General features: G+C 47.5%; 1 protein-coding gene across 2 annotated transcripts in view; it reads right to left on the minus strand.

The window, feature by feature from the left end:
* Nucleotides 1-8,219: 8,219 nt before the first annotated feature.
* Nucleotides 8,220-18,170, minus strand: part of PPP6R2 (protein phosphatase 6 regulatory subunit 2) — a 92,796-nt gene continuing 82,845 nt past the window's right edge. For both annotated transcript variants that reach the window (XM_065668150.1, XM_065668141.1), the window contains 2 exons: nucleotides 10,025-10,180; nucleotides 8,220-8,779 (listed from right to left, as the gene is read on the minus strand). In XM_065668150.1, the coding sequence (XP_065524222.1) occupies nucleotides 8,728-8,779; nucleotides 10,025-10,180 (208 nt within the window). In that variant the 3' untranslated portion in view covers nucleotides 8,220-8,727. The remainder of the gene's footprint in view (nucleotides 8,780-10,024; nucleotides 10,181-18,170) is intronic.

An 18,170-nucleotide genomic window follows, 5' to 3' on the forward strand; every position in this document is an offset into this window, starting at 1 on the left:
CTTCCCTGCTTCCTGCCTGTCTGGAGATGAAACATGACTTGGCTGCAAAGCTGGAATGAGAAGAAATGACTCTGAACTGAACCAAAGGCACCTGGTGTTTTTAGAGCTGGAATTCTTATTGCTGATCATTGGCTTGCCCTGGAGGTTGTTGAGTTCTTCCAGGGCACTCGGTCATCAGCTGGAATGCCAAGAGGGTGAGCTCCATGCTGGAGCAGGGATGGGGTCCCAGAGGGGAATGGGGTGACAAACCTGACCCAGCCAGGGCAACCCCAACCCCACAGGAGGATTCCATCAGAGCAGTGATGGTAGATACTGCCAATACACCTTGGAGCAAGAAAGACAATGCATGTACTTGGAAGATGATGCAATTCTGCCCTGATCCCATGAGAGTTTCCGGGAAGGCAGGCAGGAAAGGATGCTCTTGTGGATTTGCACCATGAAAGGTAAAGTATGGAAGTGTGAGAAATGAGACAAACTGAAGACAAAAACCCCACCAGCTCTATCCCAGGCAGGAGCTGGTGGTATCTATGTGAGCACAAATGCCTTTTCTTGGTCAAGCTCTAGCAGATACACTGAGGTTTAAAATGGCAGAGAGGGATGTGATGCAAGAGATGGAAATGAATCACAGATTGATAGCACACGTGTCACATGAAGGAACTTTGTGAATGGAGACAAAGGAGTCCCCAGTCCTTTGAACTCTCCCATCCTGCGCTTTGGCCAATTCATTTTAGGAAGGAAAGAAAAGTCTGTTCAAAGGCTCAAGCGGACAGAAAACGGAGCTTTGAGAACTACTGCAAAGATATTCACAAAGAGAATGAAGATACTCTGCAAGGAGAATGTTTCAGTCTCAAACCATGGATGGGAACCGAACACTGAGTTAATGATTGCAACCGTATTAGTCACCAAATACTCTGATTCTGCAATGTTTTAATGTGACATGCATTCACGTTACCGTGTATCTCATGTGTGTTACAGTCCAAATGTACACTGATTTATAGCATGAGGTAACCAATGGTTTATGTTATTTGATTCTGAAAGAGAAAGGATCACAGAACCACAGAATCCCAGACTGGTTTGGGTTGGGAGAGACCTTGAAGCTCCATCCCTGGCAGTGTTCAAGGCCAGGTTGGACACAGGGGCTTGGAGCAACCTGCTCTGGTGGAAGGTGTCCCTGCCCGTGGCAGGGGTTGGAACTGGGTGAGCTTTAAGGTCCCTTCCAACACAACCCAGTCCACAAGTCTATGATTCTATGAGCAGGAAAAGAGTTAAAGTTTCAGTGCAAAGTCACTGCCACGCGGTGAGGATCCCTGAACGTAACCGCCACCAAGGAGGAGGAGCATGGCTCCAGCTCCCAGGCTCCCTGCCCCTCCTTTCACACAGCCTGTGGTGCAGTAAGGACCACAGGTGGTTCTCAAGACCTATTCTGTAAATCGAAGCCCAGATGATGCAGCACCAAGAGACCTCCATACACCTATCACACACCTAAACAAGGACAGAGCAGGACCAGGACCTCGCCATGGGCCAGCTCCAACACAACATCCAGCATTTTGGCAAAGAATTTCCATGGGCTGACCAGCGAGTGAGAAACAATCCCATGATGTGCACGATGAGAAGTCTTTGATTAACATTTGCTGTGCCTGGAGCTAATTGTGTTTCAAGTCTAGCTCCATTAAAGAGCTAGTCTAGGAGACACTTTGGCAGTCTCCAGCAATGGGATGCGATGGTGCTGAATTTGAGCTTACTCAATACCCACCAACAGTGGGAGATTCTCTACAGTGTTTCTAGAAGTCCTAGAAAGTTCTGGAAAATGAGCCACAAACATCAAAATTCTACAATAAAAGAGTTTAATAGTTTACATCTGTCCAAGTAAGTTGAGAAACTAAAAAACAGAGGGGGAAGGATCTGTCCTTTACAAAAGCCCCAGCCCCAGGAGGAGAAGGATCCTTCTCATCAGCATCAAATAGAAAAATACATTTTATATAGAGGTGCATCTCACAAACATTTCTATGTACACACTGTGGAAGGTGACAGGTAACAGTCACTAGGAAAGACACGTGAGGGAGGTGGGCCTGGTCACCACGATGCCCTTCTGGAATGAGGTACATGAGGTTCAGATGAGAAAAGCCAATGTTTAGGAGCCAAACTGATTCTTTTGTACATTCAGATTTGTCAGATTCAGATCTCCTAAGAAAGGAAATGCCTGCTGGGGTTTACCAGAAACTTTCCATCAGCTGCATTTTGACCTTAAATAGGGGATATTTAGGTGAGATTAAGGAAGAAACTCTCTACTGTGAGGGTGCTGAGGCGCTGGCACAGGGTGCCCAGAGAAGCTGTGGCTGCCCCATCCCTGGCAGTGTTCAAGGCCAGGCTGGACACAGGGGCTCAGAGCACCCTGCTCTAGTGGAAGGTGTCCCTGCCCATGGCAGGGGGTTGGGGCTGGATGAGCTTTAAGGTCCCTTCCAACCCAAACCGGTCTGGGATGATTCTATGATGCCGGTTTGAGTAACAAGGTTCAGTACAACCCTTTCACACCCTGATTAAGGAAACCATGCAGGCTAGGACAAGACTAGACAAGCAAGCAGCAGTAGCACCCCGTATGCGTTAAGGAGCGGAAGCTAAGAGCAGTGGCAAATGCACTCTGCAACGACAGCAACAGCTTCTCCACACGCCCTCGGAAGTGGGCAGCATCACAAGTGCAGTCATGAGGCTGCTGAGCATTTCCTGTGTGCAGCGCTGCAACGTGTCCTACTTTAGGCAAAGTGTAGTAAACAACAGGATGTTGTGAAGGCAGATGCACCCTGGTACAACTCCCCATCTTCCTTCAGCTCTTTTTGAGGTCAAGCCCCTATCCCACACAACAGGACAGAGTAAGATCTCACAACAAGCTGTTTGGCTGCTTGTGGTGTCCAAACCAGAGAAGCCAAGAGCCACATTCCTGAACCATGAACCCACATTGTACCGCACACCCCCCTCAGTGCTTTCCCCAATGGAATGCTCTCCCCTAACACCAAGGGGACGGGGTAAGATTAAGAAACTGAATTTCAGGGAGAAGCATCTGAAATGTTCTGTTTTCAAGCTGGGGGTGGCAGGAGCATGGAGAGTGCATTTCACCTGCCTTGTGAGAGCTCACGGCTGGAGATGCAGATGCTTTAGGAACGAGAGAGAACATGGCAGAGAGGATTTCAGAGAGACCTGATGCCAAAGAAACCCCAACAAACCAAAGGACATCAGCATGTTGTTCTGCCAACAGCTTTCATTTTGTCTCTTGTCTAATGACACCAAAACCTCTTGTAACACCACAATCACTTGTCATTTCTGAACCTGATTCAGGGTGAGATCGCTGCTTGGGAGGAGAAAGAGGAGAACAAAACCTGTTCTTTAAAGGACCAGAAAGTGGAGGATGAGCTGCTGTCTGGCATCAAAACCCCCAATATTAAATGCAAAAGTATCAAATTATCTTATTTATCAAGTATCATTAATCTGGCAGCCAGGACCTTCCTCTCCCATCAAGTCTCAAGGGGCACCTAATTGCATGGTCTGAGTATGTGCAAGAGCTTGTTGTGACTCTTCCCCCACGACAGCCACCTTGCTTTAGTCTTAAATGATGGCAGAAATGAGGGACTCTGCCATGTGGCAGCTGTTTCCTGCACCAGATACACCAAAGAACTGAAGAAAACAAGGCTCTTCCTGCAGTAAGACAGAGCTCAGCACAACGGAAGGTCTAAGAAAAGAAACCTTCCTACTAAATGCTGACAAAAATAAGACAGAAGATGGGTAAGGGTGCAAAAGAGAAGAGCAAAGGAAGAGGTGTGAAACTCCAAAGCCCCACAACAGGCTGCAGTCCTGGGCTCTACACCCAGGCACAGCTCCAATGGGGCAGGAGGGAAACCAAGGCGCTGAGGCTGAGTAAGGAGCTGAGTAAACCTTTAGTGATGGCACTGAGAGGTGCTCGAAGTGATGCCACTGATAAATCATGATTCAGTTACAGCCCAATGGCTCATTTCTGGATCCCAGATCTTATTTTTTTCCCTTTGATACGTTATTTAGGAATGCCCCTCAGTTTCCAACCCCTTGCACACTGCGCCACCCCCAAATCCTTTCCATGGGCAAACTGGGATGCCTGAGCCTGTTGGAACAGATGTTCAGGGGACTAATGCAGGGGGTTTGCTGTGGTTATTTTTTCTCCTTCGTTTAAATTGTGTGCACCCACTGGTTTTCCATTCTGCACCTCTAAAAAGCAATACGGGCAGCAAAGTCCCTGGATGAGCTCTCAGGCAGAAGTTCTTCCCTGTGAGGGTGCTGAGGCACTGGCACAGGGTGCCCAGAGAAGCTGTGGCTGCCCCATCCCTGGCAGTGTTCAAGGCCAGGTTGGACACAGGGGCTTGGAGCAACCTGCTCTGGTGGAAGGTGTCCCTGCCCGTGGCAGGGGTTGGAGCTGGATGAGCTTTAAGGTCCCTTCCAACACAAACCAGGCTGCGACTCTAAGAAAGCCTTGAGATGCTCACATAATTTGTAACAGACTTTGCTGATGATGTATTTTTCCAGATGAATCACTGGGATTTTGTCTCCCATAATGGTTATGACTCAAGAGAAGCAGCAATACGTGATATTTGTGTGCAGGAAAAATTTGCTGTATAACTGGTGAAACTGGTGAGTAAAGAACAATCATGTTCCTTCATCCTTCCTCCACATGACTATCCCACCCAAACCTTAATTTGAAGCTGATGGGTACATCTTTAGAGAGGACCTCACCTCTTCGGGACACCGAGGGAACTGAAACCCCTGAACCCAGGTCCAGATCTCCCCTACCCACAGCACAGTTGTCCCTGCAGCATTCAATGCCTGTAGTAAGCAACAGAGATCATGACCCTACACCTTGGGGGATCAGTGCACAAGCCAACGCTCTCCTGTAACCCACCCCTGCGATGCCCAGCTGGGTAACAGCACTGAAATACAATGTTCCAGCAGCATTTTCCCTCGGTACGATAATGCCTCACTGGTTTTGGTCTTGTACAACGAGGTTGTCACTGACCATGCAGCTGTACATGGATATAAAAGGCTCATTGTGCTCTGAGTATCTGCTTCACCAGGTTTCTCACAATATCCAGCCGTGTGTGTATAAATATACATGGAATAATACATATTGCAAATATATATCTATATACACACTCATCAGTATACATAGTCAAACCTAAAATTATATATACCCTATTGATATGGACAGATTCAAAATACTGCACAGAAGGGAGGAAAGACAGTGCCGAATGGAACCTCTGTTTGGTCTTCACTGCTTTCTGACCAAGCAGCTAAGCAAGCCAAGGGGGTTTAAAGGGTTAAGTGAATCTATATCCACTGTGACTCCAGACAGATGGGAAGTTCAGGCTTGAAAAGGAATTTATGTATGGTTTTCCTATAACATCATCTGAGGCAGGCAAGGAAACCATCCCCTGATTCAGGATGCGATCCAAACTGCAAACTCCACCACACCGAGCATGAGGAACGTCTCCCAGATCAGCCTTTTGGCTGGTGTGAAGAACAATCCCACAGGAGCAATGAGGTATAATCCAGAGCATAAATCCCAGGAGAGAAGGAATCATTCACCGCCACAAAAGCGAGAGAGCTTGAGCACACATCTAACTACCAGTAAAACACCTTGTCACAAACGTAACTGGACATGATAATCAAATAAACCAAGAGAATGAGTTCCCCAGTAAGTAACCTGGGTTTGGTTGGAACTGCTCACTGGATATGTTCAAATGGGTTACTAAAGCTTCTGTTGAACTCTACAGACTCAAAGCCAAAAGCTGACAAATGACAGGTTCAGGATGCACAAAGAAAGGCACAGTCAGACACATCCTTGGGTATCTCTGAACACTTCAGGGTGTTATTGCTGCCACAGCACTTCCCAGGCAGAGGTTACTGCTTCCCAAACCACCAGCACCAGATCCAGCAGGTACAGATGATCACAATTCCCGCAGGATCAGCCAGCACAGCTTGAGGAGCTGGAAGTGACCCCTGTCTACCACGTAACCCAACACAAAGATCATTTATCTGCTTAACGAGGGGTGGAAAACACATCAAGCCAGAAGGATGATCCCAATTGTGCCTGCTATGGACATTTCCCTTCATCTCCTGCTCCTAAATGGACTTGGTCATAATTGTAGCATGGTGGAACCTACAAACACCATGGTCAAGAACAGACTGGAAGAGAACTATTGCCATCACCCGGTACTGAATGGGCCTACAGCCCAACCATGGTCTTCAACCAGCTGCGCTGATGCTGTACTCCATGAATGATGTTTCAGGCTTCATAGTAGCAGGTTTGGGTGTTTCAAGAATGCCCAAAGAGAACCTGATTTTCAGAAAAAAACCTCTAGCACCAATCCTCTGAAAATTAAGACTTTGCTATGTGTCCAGTTGGGAACTCAGCCCTACTCATCCTTCCTGATAATCCTGGTTAAGAGTGGGGCTGGTCTCCAAAAAGCAGAGTAACCAAAGCAGAAAGTGAGGGATATGTTTCCCTCCCAGTTCAACAGAAGTTTGCATTATTTAACTGAAGTGACAAGGAGTGAGTGAGGAGACCTCCAGAACAACAGTGCTGTGCCAGGAAAGCAGCTGCTTCCCAAGGAACTGCAGCTGGGACAAACCCAGCTATGTCAGCAGCACACAGTGGCCCCAGTGCCCAGCACACCACAGCCTCATCCCACTCCTGCGCTCCAACCTCCGACTGTGCTATTCCAGCAAAGCAATTCCTCAACCTTCCCTCAGAGCAATAATGAACATGAGCTATCTCAGGGCACACAGAGGAGTGCTGTGGGTACGGCACCGGTGGACACTGATCCAGCAGAAAACACTGACAGTGAACACCACTTTGCTCTCTTCACTCCCCACCACCCCAGCTCACCTCTCACACGAGTTCAGATGCACTACAGACATATCACAGGTAAAAATAAAGGATTCTTCTTACAAAGACTGAAATCTGGCTAGGATGCCTTTGCTCATACAACAGATCTGAGTGAGGTACTCACAGGGGAAAGTCCCTCGTTATGCACAAGTGAGAATATATCTGTAAAAGAAGCTATTTGGCTACCTATGTGTCAAGCTCCATGCTTTTATTCCAAAGTGAATGATTTTCCAGCTTAGGTCTTGGACTAATGAAGTAAGCGGCGTTTTAGCATTTGACAGGAGAGTTTCAGCACACAGCTCACACACAGAAGCAGGCCCACCTCTGTATCTAGACTACAGGGGCACAAGAACAAGCACTGGAGCTCTGGTCGTGGTGATGTGCTGTTTCCAGCCCGAGCCTGTTTCTGCAAGTGGCCCAACATCTACACCCCTATGGTCGATGTGCACAAATCCGGTCTGGGAACAGGCTCGACGCAGAGGCTGGCACCACTCGGTGCAGAGCTGTGTCTGAAACCAGGAGAGTCTTTATAGGAGTAGGTCCTTCAGCCTACGCAGAAGATCCTGTGTTCCAGGGTCAAGTACACACCTTGAACTGACCTTGCTCCCAGGCAGTGTGAAGTGCAGTCCATTGCTCCAGCCTGTTTCACTCTAGCACCCCAAGGCAGCGGCACGTGTCCCCCCTACCCAAGCTTCTCCACGACCAACTACCTGGGGAGTAACAGCAGGAATCCTGTGCTGGGGCCATGTCACTCTCCAATGTTGTCACTAGGTACAAAGTGCAAAAGTGTTGCTGTTCCTGCATCCATTAAAAACTTTAAAAACAGAACAAAACAAACAGAAAAGGATTTCCATAATCATTTGAAAATACATTAAGTCTCCAAAAAGCCAGCAAACACCTGATAACCTGGTTGTGCCATATCTGCTCTCAGTCCTGCACAGCAGCAGTCCAGTGGGGCAGTTCTCCTGCCAGCTGGCAAACCACAGCTCCCTCCTTTGCATGCTCTCCAGCCAATGGAGGATGACATCCAGGAAGTTGAGTTTTGGTGGCTTGGACTGAAGAGACCAATTGCTAAGAGAGCCAAGATCCTGCTATGAACTGCCCCATCTCTAGAGGAGAGAACACTGAGCATGCAGCATTCCCTGCAATGCCGCCACTTCCCATTTCTCCAGACAGTTCAGCGTTACAGCAAGTCAGCCACTCGGCCTCTGGCTTGGGACAACGTCAACGGCTTCCCTCCCACCCCACAAAGGTGTATAATCAAATCCCTCCCTGCTTCATCCCATTTAAAGTGTTTGCATCTTTTCCTCCTATGAAATGTTTCTGATAAGGCTTTATTGCTATACAAAAGCGGTGCAAATGCTGCCCAAAGACAGCTCCATCAGGAACTTTGGTCACACGACTGCGGGACTCTTGTGCACTGTCCAAGTCCCAGCGTTAGACCTGCTACCTTTCCGAAGAGAAGCTGAATACTGTGTGCAATAACACTAAGAAAATAGGACTGAACCCCAAATACAAAACAAAACCGAGGGAGAGAGGGAACAAGGAACTCAAATTAGGCAGAAGGCTTGCTTGGGAAGAACCCCATCATTCCTGTGATGACTAACTGATTCAATGCTACATTTAGACAATGCAAGTGTCTTTCGGAACAGATAGTTGGTGTTGGAACTGCGGCTCTGGTCCTGAATGCCAGCTCTCTCATCAATGCAGCATTTATTAAAAAATAAAATTAAAAAGAAAACAAAAAAAATAATAAATTGACAAATTGCATCACCAGGTAGCAGCCTGGCCTGGGTCACACACGTCCCATTGCATCGGTTTCATCAAGCAGGGCCATTTAATGTGGCTTCAGCACAGGGCAAGACTTCTTCTTTCCTAAACAGAAACCCAAAGAGTAGTGTTAGAGTAATGTAGCTACAGAACATACCCGCTCCTCAAGCTTACTGTCATCCTGGATGGAAACTTTCCTCTTCAGCAGTATCTGAGCCATCCTTCCTCTTATTTTTGCCTCTTCTGCCTGCTGAAAAATTATTAGCTTCCTAAGGAGAACCTCCTCCAAGACCCTTACAAAACAGAGTAAGCACAGAAGGACATGGAGATGCTGAAGCCGGTCCAGAGGAGGCCACGAGGATGATCAGGGGACTGGAGCACCTCCCGTATGAAGACAGGCTGAGAAAGTTGGGGCTGTTCAGCCTGGAGAAGAGAAGGCTGCGTGGAGACCTCATAGCAGCCTTCCAGTACCTGAAGGGGGCCTATAGGGATGCTGGGGAGGGACTCTTCATTAGGGACTACAGTGATAGGACAAGGGGTAATGGGTTAAAACTGAAACAGGGGAAGTCCCAGTTAGATCTAAGGAAGAAGTTCTTTTCTGTGAGGGTGGTGAGGCTCTGGAACAGGTTGCCCAAGGAAGAGGTGAATGCTCCATCCCTGGCAGTGTTCAAGGCCAGGCTGGATGAGCCTTGGGTGACAGTCTACTGTGAGGTGTACCTGCCCATGGCAGTGGGTGGAACTAGACGATCTGAAAGTCCCTTCCAACCCAAACCATTCCTTGATTCTGTGATTCAAATGCTACATTAAAAAAATCAAAACAGGAGCTCAGAAGCCATCTCTGACTACTGGTTACACAACATTAATCAATCCATTGGACAGCAGTTTGGAACACCACTGTCAGGATTATGAGCCTACCAGAAGGCTTTGACCTGACTAACCTCCGACAGGCACCCTCCAACATCAGCCTGGGAGCTGCTAGAGCTGTGCTGCACACATGGATCTGCAACTTCCCTTGGGGGTCAGTGCTGGGACTGATCCTGTTCAACATCTTTGTTGTGACATGGACAGTGGGATTGAGTACCCTCAGTAGTACTCGTTCTCCCTGAGTAAGAATTAAGAAGTCCACTACTCTAATAAAAAATTATTTGTCTTCTGGGCCACTGAAACATTAGTGCAATACATCACAGTGATAATTCTGCACTAGCTGCAGTGTAATACACTCCAAGACACTCCAGAGTTACCACTTGTGTGACTGTGACCATACACTAACGGCAGAGTAACAGCATTCAGCGACATGGCAAAAGCAATTCTCTGTCACAGGGTGATAGAGCAGAGCTCTCAGCATCTCACCTGTCTTTCGTAGCTGTTTCTGTGACCGCTGTGACCACGGCAGCCGTGTTCTGGTGCTCCTCCACGTGCTGGGCCACGCTGTTCCGGGGTTTGGGTGCTTTTGTCGTGCCGATGTCGGTGATGGCCAGCGAGTCGATAACCATGCACTCTGCATCACTGTGAGGATGGGAAAGTGGCACTTAATGAGGCTTAAATTCCAGTGGGGAACAAAAATCTTCCTCCTCCTCTCCCAGCACAGGGCACAAAAAGCCCATAAGGAAATAAGAATGGAAAAGAAACTGGAAATAAAAGGCAGTGTGCATATCCTGGTGGCTGCTTCCTATAAATCGACATGACACCAAGTACACACAGGCATGAGAGCTCCTCAAGAAAGGCATTCCCATTCCTGCAGCAAAATCCAGCCTAAGAATTCCCCAGACATTTCACCCCCCGCCACAACTACCTCTGCTGGGCGCTCTCCTATAGACAAACACAGGGAACCAGCAGTAGAAGGATGCAAATGGGAAGCACGTTTGGCCAGGACTTCACAAGTTTAGAGGGTCCAGAAAGTCAAGCTGACCACTGGGAGCAACAAGCCAGAAGCAAACCACTCATCTTGGTGCAAACTAGAGACTCAGCACCAGCACACAGCACCAGAGAGCAGCCTGGGAAGGGGCCTCAAGGAGCTTTAAGGTCCTTTCAACTCAAACCTGTCTGAATCTGTGATTCTGATTTGCTCTTGGTTACACACTGGATGACAGATTTCCATACCCAAGGGGTAACGTTTCCAGTGGTGTCTCCCCACAACAAACCAGAAGCTCAAATTGCAAAAAAGGAAAATCCTGGCAACTCAAACCCTCCCAACCTTCTACATTTGTATTTTAAAGACCCATATCTCCAACTGGAGAAGTGGCTGCTGTGAACATCTTTAGTTGTTGCCTTCTAAGGCAGAGACAAGCTTGTGTGTGAATGATCTTTCTCACCCACCTCTTCCTTTACCCAGATCCAGCCTCAAGCCTGATCTCTCCTCCTTCTTTCAGAGAGCAAGCCTACTGAAATGGAAGGAAAGCTCAGGATGACTGAGCTGGAATCCTCTCACCAGCTGCTGAGGAATTTATAATGCACATATAATCACAGGCTGCTAATTAAGATGAGACCAACCTCCTATTTCTGTAGCTATTTTCTGTGTGCTCTTGGAAAAAATACATTAAAAATAAGGAATAATGAGATCAAAACATTTCTGTTCCTGAAGGGCTGACAGGTTCTTAAAAAGAAATACTGCAAGTACAAAAATATACCTGAGAGAAGCTGCAGGGGATGGATGAGACAGTGGAGAACTGAACCAAGCTGCCAGAAATGGCATTAGAAGATGACTTCCCACGCAGGAAACCAGAGCTCATGAGACTCCAATTGTTCAAAGGTAAACTCCTTAAATTCAATCACTAAAACTTTCCATGACACAAGGATTCCAACGTGATGAAGCCCTGAGGGGAGTTGACCACTAATGGAGCATGGCAGTCCATCTCCCTTCAGCAGCTCATGGAAGTGCAAGGCTGGACAAGCAAAGCTCTGCAAGACATTCACCAGTGGAAAACAGACCAAGAAGTTCATGTGGAAGAGGGAATGCTGTGATCCAGGCAGGAGGGTTGACAACAATATCTCCTTCTAGCCTGGAATGAACTCTGGTACCTATAAATATTTGGGATTAGTATTCCTTCGGTCAGCTTGTTTCTAGCTGCTGGCTGTGTCCCTGACAACAGACTGGGATGATCCTGATGGCAATCTGTCTACCTCCACAGAACCCAACACGTTTCAAACCCCAACCAGGCTGAGGGCAGGGACAGAGAGCGTTTGCCCACAGTGAACATGAATGTTCTCTCATTAAGGCAGACTAAGGAAGAAGAGTCATCAGCAACAAAGGTTGTAGCTACCATAGTCTGAAACTCTGCAAGCAGATCATAGACTCATAGAATGCTTTGGGTTGGGAGGGACCTTAAAGCTCCTCCAGCTCCAACCCCCTGCCATGTGCAGGGACACCTTCCACCAGAGCAGGTTGCTCCAAGCCCCTGTGTCCAACCTGGCCTTGAGCACTGCCAGGGATGGGGCAGCCACAGCTTCTCTGGGCACCCTGTGCCAGCGCCTCAGCACCCTCACAGGGAAGAGCTTCCTCTAACATCTCTAACACCTCCCACTCCAGAAGGAATGAGGAGTTTTTCAGCTCTAACTCAAAGCCACCTGTACACATTTTCCAACAGCAAGTGAATGCTGGTCAGAAACATGTCTCTTCTCACAACGGATAAGCACCCAGCACAAACAACTTGTGAATGCCACCTACAGCTGTGCCCACTGGGCTTCCCCACACAACAGCCAGGACAATCTTCCTTTGTGTTCACCAAGTTCAATGTCATAGCCAAATCTGCTGACTTAACCACCAAGTTTGTAAATACTACTCTGGAGGTCACTCAAAACAGAGGTTGCTCTCATTCCACAACACCGCAATGCTCTGACATACCAAACCACCCCTAGTGCATGAGCTGAATGTCCAAACTCTTCATTTTTACCAGAAAACAAGACCAGAAGATATGACCTGCATTACTGGGCCCAACCATCTTCAACCCCCAGGAGGTTCTAACACAGTTTGCATAAATTTCCATCCCTGGCAGTGTTCAAGGCCAGGTTGGACAGGGCTTGGAGCAACCTGCTCTAGTGGAAGGTGTCCCTGCCCGTGGCAGGGGGCTGGAATTAGATGAACGTAAGGTCCCTTCCAACCTAGACCATTCCATAATTCAAGAGCTGTACACTTGTGATCAAAGCCTCCGGTGCCTGTGCAAAATACACACACACATGTACACATCCACTGCCTCACCACTGGGAAACACTTTTATAGTTAGAAGAGAAGGTAGTCATGGAAAGCTGCAATGACAGCATTGTGCCTAGCTTGAAGAAGGCCTCTGGGGATCTCTCCTCAATGTACACACATTGTTCTAGACAAGCGACTTTGGAAAATAAGCTTTGGTTTCCAGCTGCCTCTGGGGAAGGTTCCACCTTCTGCTGGAAGCCCAAGAGGGATGAGCCTGCACAGGGGGTAGGACATGCTCATCCTGTACTCATGTGAATGCTCTGCAGGGATCTGCCTCTCAACTGCTACTGAAAACTCACAGCTCCCTCAACTAATGAGGTTCAACTCCACAAACGGCTGAGAGAAAAGCCTGATAGCTCCTCAGCTTTTACTACATGTAATACAACCCCTGAAAACAAGAAGTCTTATACACCCTCACTCCAGACCAGGGGTGCTACAAGCAGTTGTTCATTCCTCTTTGCCCCAGTACCTAAATCCTACACATGCAAAGCTCCCTCAAGCCAATGCCAGTTTCATGAAGTGCAACTTTTTCTTGGAAAACCAGGATTTAACAGAGTTCATACTTCCTAACAGCTGAAGTTGGCATGAAACCATTCTGTATCAAACCCGATATCCAGGTAAACCAAAGTGATCTGCTCTTCTGGTTATGAAGATGAAAACATCAGGAGCTCACCTAACTTTTGGTATTATTCAGTTCTTCCTACAGATCTCCACCAGCTTTACAGAGAAAGTACTTCAGCGCTGCAACTTTCGAACACCAATCTCACCCAGTTTCACTATGGAAACTTCTTTTTAACATCCATTTCAACAGGGCTATGGCAAAACACTCTATGCTCACCCTGTCCTTCCCCTGGTCTCCTCACCCAGAGCCTCTCAGCTCTACCAGGACAAATTGGGCTGCACCAGCTTTGTTGTCCAAGCTGACTTGGCACTGTGGAAATGGAAACCCACATGCTGCAGCACCTAATGCAGCTCTTCCCTGTGAGGAGAGCATTCCTGATCTACAAAGGGTCTATAAAGAAGTCAGTCCGAACTGTTCATAGAGCTTTAGGTACTCTGGGAAAGGAGGATTTGACACTGAATGAAACAGCCTTTGAGTTAACTCTACCCACCTCTGAAGCTCACTACTGTGGCTCCTGGGATACACTTTAGATATCCTCTAGTCTCTTTGGTATCACAGACATAGACAACAGACCACCATGAAGATGCACTGGGGAAAGCAGTGGTCCTATAAACACAGAAGCAAGAAGGGTACAAAGAACGTGCCTGGACACCAGCCTCATGCCCAGCCCACGAATGAGTTCCTGACATCCAGGCTCTGCAATGACCACCCAGGAGCAAAGGAAGGGATGCAAGAGCAGCCAAGCCACACACACTGCTCAGCACACTGTGAAGTGACCTGGTGGCTCTTACCCAGACCAAGTCACACCACACAGGAGGTCTGGCTTCCAAATGTACGTGCAGTCTTCACTAAAAGGCCAACACTTATGTCAGCTAAGAAGACCTCACCTGTGCCATTTATTGTGCTGCATTCACCTTGATTGGAAACGTTTCCTGGTGAAACGGGACCTCGGAGTAGCCACTTTCACATTTCTTTATGAGTAAATGTACACTGATCCACAGGCAGATATGCCATGCTCCATGCCCCACCTCCCACAGCATGCTCCTTCCCCTCATCCTGTGCTCAAGGATGCCAGCAGCTTCTCCACGTTAAGCAGCAGCACGAGATACAAGCAAGACACCCATTTCTCATGCTGATGCTCCATGCTGATCATGATGGAGTTCCATGCTCCAGCAGCACATGCTGACACCATGTGAATCCCAATGTCATGCAGGACAAACAGGCAGCAGGCACAGAAAACAAACACATCCCAAAAAGGGAGAGCCCAAAACATCCACTGTGACACGTCACTCCACTCAGCCTGGGACACCAGAGGATTCGTGTCTCTGCTGTGTGTAAGCAGACGCTGCACCAGAACTCCTTGCTCAGTGGCAGCCGAGGCCACAGCCACCATACCTGGACCCTGGGGACCCTGGCACCCTCACCCAGAGCTATGGGAGGAACCACTGCCAGCAGCTATTTCTGGGCTTTTTCAGCAATTCAGGGTTGTCTCTGCTGTGGGAATGGAACTTAAGGGCTTTCATCCCAGAACTGTGCATGAGCAGCAACAAGGGGAGACTTTTACAGCCTTCCAGCACTTTTAAGTGGGGCTACAGGATACCTGGAGGGGGCTTTGGACAAGGGCCTGTAGGGACAGGACAAGTGGAATGGCTTTAACCTGCCAGAGGGGAGACTGAGATGAGCTCTCAGGCAGAAGCTCTTCCCTGTGAGGGTGCTGAGGCGCTGGCACAGGGTGCCCAGAGAAGCTGTGGCTGCCCCATCCCTGGCAGTGTTCAAGGCCAGGTTGGACACAGGGGCTTGGAGCAACCTGCTCTGGTGGAAGGTGTCCCTGCGCGTGGCAGGGGTTGGAATGGGATGAGCTTTAAGGTCCCTTCCAACTCAAACTATTCCATGATTCTATGGAACTGCTGCAACACCTCAGTGTCTGCCTCCAAAACTGAGGAATGTACTAAACGAGAGTTGGTATCACACAGCCACAGAAGAAATTAGCTTGTTTTTAACACGTAGCAAGTGCTATTGCTCTGCTGGATTCCAGCCTCTCCTCTGAACTTTCTTATTCAGTTGCTTATCCAAGCTATTCGGGTGAGGAGCACTAAGGAAAAGGGGACAGTGAACATATTAAACCATAAAAATAAAGAAAGAACAAATGAAAAGAGCATTTCGGGTAAAGTTAAACCGAAAGAGAAATTAAAAGTTAAAACATCCCAAGCCCACTATTACCACACACAGCAAAAGCTGGATTTTTACTCTAAGTGCAGCTCATGTTTTAAGCAGCTGTGTGGAACCTTATTAGAACAATTCAGTAGCACAGTTCTTCAGACAGCTCTTGAAAATCATACAGGAGAAATACAAAGCTCAGGTTAGTATCACACAATTAGAACTGAAGCAGACAGACAAGGAAATGCAAGTCATTTCCCACAAGAACACTGCTCACGCTGCACACACTCCTGCATCCATTACTTCTCTTTCCCTGGTAAATGCAAGTCATGACTTGATACAGCCCCGAGCTGCTGAGCCCTCAAGTTTCACCTCCCTCGTTCTCTGACTGCTCCTATAACTGTACAAAGACAGGCAAAGAAAACTGCGGCTGTTTAGCCTGCAGGCCTAAGAGCAGCTTTCAGTGTCTGAAGGGGGCTACAAGGATGCTGGAGGGGGACTCTTCATCAGGGACTGTAGTGACAGGACAAGGGGTGATGGGCTCAAACTCAAACAGGGGAAGTTCAGGTTGGATCTAAGGCAGAAGCTCTTCCTGTGAAGGTGCTGAGGCGCTGGCACAGGGTGCCCAGAGAAGCTGTGGCTGCCCCATCCCGGGCAGTGTTCAAGGCCAGGTTGGACACAGGGGCTTGGAGCAACCTGCTCTGGTGGAAGGTGTCCCTACCCATGGCAGGGGGTTGGAGCTGAATGAGCTTTAAGGTCCCTTCCAACCCAAACTATCCCATGATTCTATGTCTTCAGCAAAGTCTTGAAGTAATTTCTAAGATCTTTACAGCTTATGCTTGCTCAAAACAGCTTCGAGAAAGCCCAGCCAGTCACAGACTACACAAACCTCTTAGATCTTTCCTTAATAGCTTGAATGTTACTGCATTTTTCTGGCTAGAAGTGCAGCCTGACAGCCCTTTTGGTGAGATAAATGTATGTATTGCACTCACCTGCTTATGAAAGAGGCAGAAAACATTCAAAACTGTTAAAATGACATTGTTAATTATAAAACTAATAAATTGTGTTTTGTAATTATGACCATTCTAAAATACACAGCTCTACAGAAAGCCTCTGGCCTTTGCCTTTGACTGCATCTCCTGAATCCCCTGCTTGGAGAAGCCAGGATGGTATTTCTTGCCACTGAGTAGCTGTGATCCCAGCTGTGAACATTTACACCTTTGCTGTAACAAACTCCTCTGCATATGGAACAGTTATGAAACGTGCTTAGTGCAGTGGATTCCTCTGTCTGTCCCTGATCTCCTCCAGAAATTACAGCAACATCTTGCTAGTTTGCACAAAGAAAATTCTTTTAAATTGATACATTCTAGAAAATAATGAGTAAAACCTCAGAATTTAAAAGAAAAGGAAAACATCTGGGGAAAAAATAAGTGCTTTGTAAAAACAAATAAGAGTTTGGAAAATAACATCAACCATTATTTCATGGTCTATTACAGTAAAATATGTGTTAGGGCTGTTGTGAGAAGGTCTTGAGAGACTTGACCACTGCCCCAGGTAATGCAGGCAGCAATTCTAGCAGCCAAGTGCCCTCAGCCAGGCTTTCCTCGAGTCATCTGGACCCCAGCACGAACCCTCCTTTCTACAGTAACAAACCCCAAATCCTACCTGCAGGAAGAGCTCACAAACAGGGGGATGGCAGAAGCTCAAGGACATCATGAATGACACTAAACACCGTATTTGCCTTTTAGAGGTTCACCAATGGCTCTGTTGCTGTGTGTGCACTTCCCCAAAGCTCTACACCCAACTCAAATTCAGGTTTTCAAAATAGGATTTCCAGGATCTTTTAAGTGATTGGGAAAAGAGGAGCTTTCCAATGGTCCAACAGCTCTTTTTTGCCAGCCCAGGATGAAGTAACTAATGGGAGAAATGACTTGTCAGGTGGATGTTTGGAACCCCAAGGAGGTCCCCATCATACGTACCCTCCAACTGCAGGTCTAAATACTCTGAGCAACACCCACAGCAAGAGAGAAAGGCAGCGAAAGAGGCAGAGAGAGAAAGCAAAGAAAGGAAGAAACAGTAAAGATTGCTGAAATAGAACAGACAGAAGAGTTAACTCTGCAGCAGCCGTGTCCTCAAATGCTGAGTTCCTGCCAGGACACACCAGGAACATTCCAAAGCCATTTCAAAGGGTATAATCACTGAACATAACAGAAAATTCACATCAATAAATAAACCAAGCAGAAGATTCAACACAGGGTAAAAAGCATCCTTCTCAAGCCCAACACACCCAGTCTGAAGTTATCAACGAGCGGGATTTGCTGATACTGGATGCTCCTTGCTCAGAGAACTTCAGCAAAACCTCTTATTTTCACATAAGAAACTACCATATAGAATTAAATATGGGAAAAGAAGTTAGCTAAATAATCTTAAAGGAAAGAAATACACCTGGAACACCTTGTCTATATGATGTTTAAGGTAGCCAATACTCTTAGGAGTAGCTTAAGCAGAACTGCCATGAGGAATGTCCT

Source organism: Lathamus discolor, chromosome 1 (assembly GCF_037157495.1).
Source record: "Lathamus discolor isolate bLatDis1 chromosome 1, bLatDis1.hap1, whole genome shotgun sequence".
NCBI lineage: Eukaryota > Metazoa > Chordata > Aves > Psittaciformes > Psittacidae > Lathamus > Lathamus discolor.